The sequence below is a fragment of the Anastrepha ludens genome, chromosome 3 (genome assembly GCF_028408465.1).
Source record: "Anastrepha ludens isolate Willacy chromosome 3, idAnaLude1.1, whole genome shotgun sequence".
NCBI lineage: Eukaryota > Metazoa > Arthropoda > Insecta > Diptera > Tephritidae > Anastrepha > Anastrepha ludens.
In genome coordinates this window covers 90,185,071-90,194,572 of record NC_071499.1, presented here as the reverse complement: position 1 = coordinate 90,194,572, position 9,502 = coordinate 90,185,071, and the positions used below count along the sequence as shown (strand labels likewise).

General features: G+C 37.7%; 3 protein-coding genes across 3 annotated transcripts; 2 read left to right on the top strand and 1 right to left on the bottom strand.

The window, feature by feature from the left end:
- Positions 1-1,494: 1,494 nt before the first annotated feature.
- LOC128858441 (putative inositol monophosphatase 3) lies at positions 1,495-2,948 on the bottom strand. Its single transcript, XM_054094720.1, has 2 exons — positions 2,264-2,948; positions 1,495-2,207 (listed from the first exon to the last, which is right to left on the bottom strand). The coding sequence occupies exons 1-2, from the start codon at positions 2,793-2,795 to the stop codon at positions 1,672-1,674; spliced, it is 1,068 nt and encodes a 355-aa protein (XP_053950695.1). The 5' UTR covers positions 2,796-2,948; the 3' UTR covers positions 1,495-1,671.
- Positions 2,949-3,030: 82 nt separating this feature from the next.
- Positions 3,031-6,951, top strand: LOC128858440 (coatomer subunit beta). The gene is made up of 8 exons (XM_054094718.1): positions 3,031-4,824; positions 4,919-5,048; positions 5,110-5,635; positions 5,697-5,858; positions 5,924-6,060; positions 6,127-6,263; positions 6,329-6,434; positions 6,492-6,951. Exons 1-8 carry the CDS (start codon positions 3,227-3,229, stop codon positions 6,555-6,557), a joined length of 2,862 nt encoding a protein of 953 aa, XP_053950693.1. The 5' UTR covers positions 3,031-3,226; the 3' UTR covers positions 6,558-6,951.
- A 754-nt stretch (positions 6,952-7,705) lies between these two features.
- Positions 7,706-9,383, top strand: LOC128856622 (diphosphomevalonate decarboxylase). The gene is made up of 5 exons (XM_054091932.1): positions 7,706-7,854; positions 7,942-8,012; positions 8,098-8,215; positions 8,271-9,055; positions 9,142-9,383. Exons 1-5 carry the CDS (start codon positions 7,803-7,805, stop codon positions 9,292-9,294), a joined length of 1,179 nt encoding a protein of 392 aa, XP_053947907.1. The 5' UTR covers positions 7,706-7,802; the 3' UTR covers positions 9,295-9,383.
- The last annotated feature ends 119 nt before the right edge of the window (positions 9,384-9,502 follow it).

The following is a 9,502-nucleotide window of genomic DNA, read 5'->3' as shown; positions in this document are numbered from 1 at the left end:
TTTTAAGACCGACCTCGGTAAAGTTGTTTTTTCGATACTCTCCATATAAAATAAGTTTTCGAATACCGACGAAGCGGTATCAGCTAGCAAGGTGGTACGTTCCCACGACAGTCAGTTCAACGTAACCGGAACGACTCGGATTTATATCCGGCCAAGGACTGTCACTTCAGCAGCATTCCCAGTGTATGTATGCAGGGCCCTAGAGAGCCTATCCGGGCCCCGGGGGAAAATTGCAAATGCGGGCCCTTTCCAATTATGTCTTATTCATATAATTCGAATTACTCTCGAGTCCTGGCCCCTCTGATAACTCCGGGCCCGGGGTAAAAAGTCTCCGATCGACAACCCCCCCTCTCGTCGGGCATGTATGTATGGGGATTGTTTATGCTGCTACAACAACAACAACTCAAGCCTAATAAATTTCAGTTCAACTACTTATTCGGACACTGATGCTGTAGCGAGATCTTCAGAATAATAAGTATAAAATTTAGTTTATTTTAACATATTTGTTACTTTTGAATAATTGCAGCTTGTTCTGAGGAATTAAAGTCAGCTTATTTGTCACGTTACCGACAAAGAGAGAAAAAATAGGCGCGCTCATAATCAGAAAAATCACTGAGGTAACCACTTGTAATGTTATTGAACTCGGTCTGAAGATCCCTTATATTTTATAATAGAGGTCGGTAAAATATTATTATATTACATACAAAATCTAAGCGAGTTTAGTCCAACTCTATCAGAAAACCTACAAAACGGAGGGTTATATATAAAAAGAGGTAGAAACTAAAAACATATTAATTGCTATGTCTTTGCCAAATGTTATACGTACATATTTACATATCAACTTATGTATGCATATATATACTTATAGTGATGAAAATGAAAAAAATAAATTTGGCAATTGGTTTTACTTCCCACTCCCCAAGGATACTTGCTGTTGTTGTAATAGTTCTTGACCGCCTATAAATACGGTTCCTCGTCGTTCTCACATCAGTCGGTTTTATTTCTGACCCGCATTTATATCTGGCCAAGGGCTGTCACTCCAACAGCATTCCTCGTAATTGTATGAAAAATGTTGATGCTGTTACAACAACAACAACGGTTTCTCCATTGCTGTTTCTGTAGTCGATGATGCCTGTGCATAAAATATAGAAAGTTGCATAATATTAGTTTTTTATTATTTCTCTCATTATTATATTTAATTCAAATTATATAAAATTATTATACTATTTATAGGCATACTACTAAGCGTTTGATAATCAAAAAATTCATATCGATTGATACTCACTCTGCTTCGAAGTTAGGTTCATGACCTCAGCAACGCTCGAAACAGATAAGCTGCGCTAAAGCGAATTCTAATGGTGCGTTTGAAAACTGGTTATTTCACTACGCATTCTCAACCTCACAAATTTTAAGTCATAATTATGTAATCAACCTCGTTTCATACGACTTTCATTCTTCGATGAGGTACAACAAACTTAATTAAATTGATGCGACTTTAGTTCTTAGCATTCATTTCTTTTATTTATTCTTTTGATGTTTGTTTAAAACACAGTAACGCTTAGCATGTGTACAAAAAGAATTATATGCGTAATTATGCAAAATCATATTTAAATAATAGCCTGAGCTTTTTGCCTATCTTCTAAATGCATATGAATTTGAACGTGTATCACACTATCTATGTACTGGCGCTGCTGACTTTCGAGATTGAATTAATTTGTTGATATATTCATCGTGGCTTTTAAGAGTGGCTAATAGACCTTGATCATTGACGGGTGAACCATCTGGTCCATAATCAATTAACTCGCCTTTGAGGTTCGTCATTGTACCACCGAGTGCACTTAGAATTGCATCTCCCGCACAAATATCCCATTTCTTTATTTTTGTTGAGTGTAAGTACGCAGTGGCGTTGTTGGAAATTACTTGTAAAACCTTATAACCAGCACCTGCGGCAGTTAGAATTTCAGACTTTTCACCGAAAACATTGCTTACTAAATCCTTTACACTGCCTGCGTGAGAACGAGAAACTGTGATAAGTGGTTTGGAGGTGTCTGGACTTACGGGGTGTATAGAAGCCAAATACTCAGACATTGAATTATCCACCCAGGCCCATGCAGTTTGACCAATAAACGGGCTGTGTATTACGCCGATAATTGGTTTTCCCTTTACTGCCACGCACACCATCGTCGTTACATATTGGTACAACTTCTCTGTAAGTGTTCTATTAGAATACCAAATAGCAATAGATATCTTATATTTAATATACCTGTGAACTCTTGAGTAGCATCTAGTGGGTCAATCCACACTGTGACATCGTTTATATCTGCCAACTCATTAGGCAAATCTGCTGTTTCGTGTAGAACAGTCGGATCTAGATCGAAAGTATTCACATTACTACAGCTTTCTTTATCCTCCTCTGAAAAAATTTTAATTTGTGGAAATATTCGATGCAGCCCCTCTTTCATGACACAATGGGAGCGGCCATCCGCGTCCGTAAATGGATCGTTCGCACCCTCATCAGTTTTGCCTTTACTCCGTTCTTTTAGCTCCAGAGTCTTTGTTACTTCCAGCACTTCCAAGCCACCGCGTTGTGCGGCTTGTATAGCACCAATAAGTAATTTACGTAAATTCACTTTATTTTGATTGCGCAGCATACCGTATACTGCCGGTCGTTCATCCTGATGGAAGTTTACGAAGTATACTATTATAACCGTCAATAAAATAATGACAATGGCGGCGGGCACTCTATGAACGTGTATCCTACGCCCCATATTTTCTTTGCGTTTCAAATAGCTCATAGAAAATACTCCAGTAAAGCGTCTTTAGTTAGACTCCTTACCAGGTGTAAGCTAGATAGATTTATAATTTGATGGCGTGTCGATAAATCATCTACTAAAAACAAATAGCAACAAAGAAATCAACAAATGATCTGTAAACAAATTGGTTGTCATTAGCGACCTCTGGCGTTGAAATGGTAAAACTTAAAACAGCGGGCAGTGTCACCGTTCATATGTCATCAAGTGATTGTGAACATTAATGCAAGAAGAAGCATCATAGTAGCTGAGAATTTGACACGTCAATTGAAATTTTCACAATACATGTTTTCGCGATAATTTGTAAATTAGTATATTATTTGTTAAATCTAATTATTTACTAGTGAACCAATTGTTAGCTTCGCTTACATTTTAAACATTTTGATTTAGTACAAAAAAAAAAGAACTTAACAAACATGGCGTTGGCCGAGGGACCTTGCTATACAATCATCAACTCGCCGGACATCGAGGTGCCGAACGAGATGCAACTTAAACAAGACCTCGAAAAGGGAGATACAAACGCAAAAATCGAGACACTGAAAAAGGTGATACAGATGCTGTTGAATGGTGAACGTTTGTCGGGTCTGATTATGACAATCATCAGATTCGTACTGCCCGTGCAAAACCATCAAATCAAAAAACTATTACTCATATTTTGGGAGATAGTTCCGAAGACGTCAGCAGATGGCAAACTTTTGCAAGAAATGATATTAGTTTGCGATGCGTATCGCAAAGATCTACAACATCCTAATGAATTTCTACGTGGCTCAACATTACGTTTTCTATGCAAGTTGAAAGAGCCGGAGCTTTTGGAGCCACTTATGCCAGCCATAAGAGCTTGCCTCGAACATCGCCATTCTTATGTACGACGGAATGCAGTTTTAGCTATTTTCACCATCTACAAAAATTTCGATTGGTTAGTGCCTGATGGTCCTGAGTTGATTGCAAATTTCTTGGAAACTCAACAAGATATGTCTTGCAAGCGCAATGCATTCTTAATGCTATTGCATGCAGATCAAGAACGTGCACTCAACTATCTGGCTTCATGCATTGATCAAGTAAACAATTTTGGGGATATTCTACAATTGGTCATCGTAGAGCTTATATACAAGGTTTGCCATGCCAATCCGTCTGAACGTTCGCGTTTTATTCGCTGTATCTACAACTTGCTAAACTCATCATCAAACGCTGTGCGTTATGAGGCTGCTGGTACTCTTATCACACTTTCTTCTGCTCCAACCGCTATACGTGCAGCTGCTAGCTGCTATATTGAATTGATCGTCGGTGATAGCGACAACAATGTTAAGCTTATCGTACTTGACCGATTGATAGCTATGAAGGAAAATGAAAACATGGAAAAGGTGATGCAAGATTTAGTAATGGATATATTGCGTGTTTTAGCAGCACCTGATATTGAAGTGCGTCGCAAAACATTGGCCCTGGCTATGGATTTAGTTTCATCACGAAACATCGAAGAAATGGTGCTGGTGCTTAAGAAAGAGGTATCCAAAACCCACAATGTTGAACACGAAGACACTGGCAAGTACCGTCAATTGCTTGTACGCACACTGCACTCGTGCTCCATTAAATTTCCAGATGTGGCAGCAAATGTAATACCCGTGTTGGTGGAATTCCTTTCGGACACAAATGAATTAGCTGCTGCCGATGTGTTAATTTTCATACGCGAAGCTATTCAGAAATTTCCGGCACTACGCGCGCTTATCATTGAGCGTTTAATTGAAGCTTTCCCACAAATAAAATCTTCAAAAATTCACCGCGCTGCCGTTTGGATATTAGGTGAATACGTCGATAGCAAAGAGCAGATTCTAGAAGTAATTGAAACCATTATACAAGCTTTGGGCGAGATACCTATGGTAGAAGCTGAACAAAAACGTCTAGCGGGCGAGCAAACCGATGAGGGTGAGAAGGCTAGCGATGGCAACGCTATTTCAGCGAGCAATAAAGTCACTTCAGACGGTACATATGCCACTCAGAGCGCATTCAGCTTAGCGCCGTAAGTAAAACTTGGATTGTATAGCAGTTTTTCATCATTGGAGACACATTGTTTAAAAAATTACTAAACTTATTTACATTTGTCGTTTTCACAGAGTTGCAAAGAAAGAGAAGCGTCCACCGCTTCGCCAATATCTAATGGATGGCGACTTCTTCATAGGCGCTGCACTTTCGGCCACGCTTACCAAACTTGCGCTGCGTTATTTAGAATTAGAAAATGAGGATGTAAGTAGTTCGCAATTTAAATTAACTAAAATTATCGGTGAAAAATGTACTTCGCTTGCAGCGCCTGCAAAATCGTATGACCACTCAGGTAATGCTCATCATGAGTTCGATTTTGCATCTAGGTAAATCGGGTTTCCCTACCAAACCTATCACCAATGATGACATTGACCGCATCTTTATTTGTTTGCGCACTTTGAGTGAGTGTACAGTAGAAGCTGTTGAAGTTTTCCAACATTGTTGCCGAGACGCTCTTGGTAAAATGTTGGATGCCCAATATGAAGAAGATCAACGCATTTTGAAAGAGAAGCAACGTGCTTCTGCTAAGGTACAACCGGATGACCCAGTAGCATTTGCACAGCTTTCAAACGGGCGTGATAATCAGTTGGGTGAAAACGTTTTCGAGACTAGTTTGAATCAAGCGTTGGCAGGAACTAAATCCACCAACCTCAGCGACATAACTTCGCCAAATAACAAACTTAACAAAGTCACACAATTGACCGGCTTCTCTGATCCAGTATATGCTGAAGCGTATGTGAATGTCAACCAATACGATATCGTTTTAGATGTGTTGATAGTTAACCAAACAAGTAAATATTTCTTAGAAACATAAACTATCGCATTTTAAAAAATTTAATTAATTATATGCAGATGACACTCTACAAAACTGCACGCTCGAGCTGGCAACATTGGGTGATTTGAAATTGGTTGAACGTCCACATCCCGTGGTTTTAGCACCACATGATTTCTGCAACATTAAAGCTAATGTAAAGGTATCATCGACAGAGAACGGCATTATTTTTGGCAATATCGGTAAGTTTAATTAGGGAGTGTTAACAGTTTCTGAAAGTCCACGTCTGAATTATTTGTATTTACAGTTTATGACACAAGCATCAATACTAATGTAGTTGTTTTAAACACCATACATATTGACATTATGGACTACATCATACCCGCTTCTTGCACTGACACTGAATTCAGACAAATGTGGCAAGATTTCGAATGGGAAAATAAGGTAAGAGGATCACATTTCCTTCAGATTCATGAGTTTATAATCTGCTGGTGTTGGTCGTATTTTTAGGTGACTGTAAATACAACATTCACCGACTTGCATGAATATTTAAAACACCTATTAAAGAGCACAAATATGAAGTGTTTGACACCGGAGAAGGCCCTCAGTGGCCAATGCGGATTTATGGCTGCGAATATGTATGCAAAGTGAGTATAAAGGAAAATGTAGGCTCAAAATAAAACGAATGAACTAAATACACGCAATTTATTAGATCCATTTTCGGTGAAAATGCGCTTGCTAATCTCAGCATCGAAAAACCCGTCGATGACCCGGATTCCAAGGTGACGGGACATATTCGTATACGCGCTAAAAGCCAAGTACTTTAAATACATACCATTTACATTGCCTAGATTTTTATACAATTATCCTTTCAGGGCATGGCACTAAGTTTAGGCGATAAAATCAGCTCTTCACAAAAACAGTCGGTACAGGCCGCATAGGAGATTCAACGTATTTTATAAGTGTGAACTTTTAGTTAGTTAACTGTATCCGTTTGTTTATTTGAGCAATTCGTAAATAATGTATTGCAGCGTAGGTGAAATCTCCTTGCGTATTATTGAATTAGACCGTTTTTTGTGCTAATCAAATTAATTGCACGCAAAATACGATCTAGATACATATGTAAAGTGGTTTTTGTGTCGTATATCCTTTCTATAAAGAATATTGAAAAGCTAATAATTCCAACAGTTGAATAGTATAAAAAGCGACTATTTGCTTTGTTTTATGTTTTTGAATATCGCATTACATGTACGAATATATATATACCATACACCGATTACTACAAATATATCAACAATAAAAATATATGAAAGTTAAATTTAGAATGCAAATGAATACTTGATTTACATTTATGTTGAATGTCACTATGCGATGGTTGTGCTAAACAAAAGAAGCTAAAATGCGTTTTATATCAATTTTCCGTGCAGAAATCGTAAGTTTAGAACTATTTCTTTCGGGAACGTAAAGTAACGCGAGGTTCATCGCGGTTTGGGAAAAAATTATGGTCAATAAAAATAAATACTTTGTCGTATATATGTACATAGTTTAATTAAGGTAAGGTCGCGAAAAGGACGACAAAAATGAAGGTGATCATTCGGCATTACAAATGAAATGCGGGGTTTTGGTTAACACATTAGGACACTGTTTTTAGGGGGAATTTTCTAAAAATCAAAAAATATAAGGATTTGTTTTTATTATTTTATAAAAACTTGTAAACCCACATTATCAAAAAAAAAGTATTTTATATTTTCTCGACTTTTCAACAACGTCAAATAAGTCAATTCTGATTATAATCCGCATGCATAACTCTACCGAACTAAATTTTCTGTAAAGACTATTATTTACTTACTCGCGCCACGCTATTGTTTTTATTGTTTAAAAAAATGTATATTAACTGCTGCGAAAATATTTGACTAATATAATGTAATTGTACACTTGCCATTACGTTGCTTCATCTATTACAATATTCAGTACTTCATTTCAAAGTCAACGCAACCCTCTAAAAACAGCTGTTTAAATTGTTTACATTTTTGCCTCACTCCAACGGATTGCATATTGTTGGTAGTTCAGCATTTGGGGAAAGTGGAGCATTGAAGCTGTTTTGGTTGCTAACAGCTAACTAAAATAGTTTTACGGACTTGTAAGTGAAAATAATTCTTCGAAAATTTCTATTTTGATTCTTTGAAATGTTTGTTGAAACATGTATAGCACCTGTAAACATAGCCCTAATCAAGTACTGTAAGTAATATTACCATGATTTATAGTTAAATCCCTTAAACAATACTCACTAAAATGCCACTATTTTACTTGCGCTTTCACTTCAAGGGGGCAAGCGGGATGAAGATCTCATACTTCCTATTAACGACTCGCTCAGCGTGACCCTTAGCACCGATGAGGTAATTATCAATGGAATTTTTGCGTCGTTCACACAAATGAAATGGTGATTTTCAAACGAACTTTTGTTATGGAAATTTATTCTAGATGTGTGCAAAGACAACAATTGCTGCCTCAGCTTCCTTTAGGTGTCACGTTATGTGGCTGAACGGTGAAGAGGTGCCATTTGAGGAGAATCCACGTACCATGCGTTGTTTGAAGGAGAGTAAGTACAGTTTTCTAAATTTAACGCGAAACAAAATGTAATTTATTCATTTTAGTACAGCGACTCGCAGTTGCAAAAGGACAACTAAAATTCCCCATTGACTGGAAGTTACACATAGCCTCCCGGAACAACTTTCCTACAGCGGCAGGCTTGGCCTCCAGTGCTGCTGGTTACGCATGTTTAGTATATACGTTGGCTGGTCTCTACGGCGTTGAAAATGAAGAATTGACGGCAATAGCACGTCAAGGCAGTGGATCTGCATGTCGTAGTTTACATGGTGGCTTTGTACGCTGGCACTCAGGCAAACTCAAAGATGGTAGTGATTCCATTGCACTACCTGTCGAGCCTGCTGAACATTGGCCCGAATTACATATTCTAATATTAGTAGTAAACGACGCACGTAAGAAGACTAGTTCGACCAAAGGTATGCAACGTGCTGTGGAAACATCAGATCTGATCGCACATCGTGCTCGTTTCTGTGTGCCTGAGCGTATAGCAGCATTGGTTGAGGCAATCAGAAAACGAGATTTTCAAAAGCTTGCAGAGATAACCATGCGTGATTCGAATCAATTTCATGCCATTGCTTTGGATACGTATCCGCCATGTGTGTACATGAATGATGTGTCGCATGCAATCGCAGAGTTTGTACACGCCTATAATAACGCAGCTGGTGAGGCAAAGCTTGCTTATACTTTTGATGCAGGTCCAAATGCCTGCCTTTATTTGCTGAAATCAGATGTAAGTGCTGCGATAGCCGCAATTCAAACGAGCTTTCCCAACGATATGGGTCACAGTGTGGAATATGTTAAGGGCATACCAGTTGGATGCGAAACTAAGGAGGTGATGAAATAATTTTTTAAATATATATTTAATTTATAATATAATATTTAATAATTAATATTTAAATTTTTTGTTTTTATTTGCAGAAAAACGGGTTTAATGGAAATGCCACTTTACCTATTCATGACAAGAATCTCTTTAAGTATATAATCCATACACGTATAGGGAAGGGTCCACAACGTCTCGATAAAGACGAAAGTCTTTTAGATTTAACTCAGGGTTCACCAATTGAAACTTAATATTTTCATTTGGCCTTTATTAATTTTCGCAGGGACAATAGCAGTGCATAATTGTGACAATAAGAGTCTATAGACTTTCATATTTTGTAGCTTTGTATCTTAATAATGGTGCATTAGTAAATATTGTGCTTGGCAATATCTTTAACTTAGAAAATATTGAAATACGATTGAAATAGTGTTATATAAATATTACTTGATTAGTTGGGGC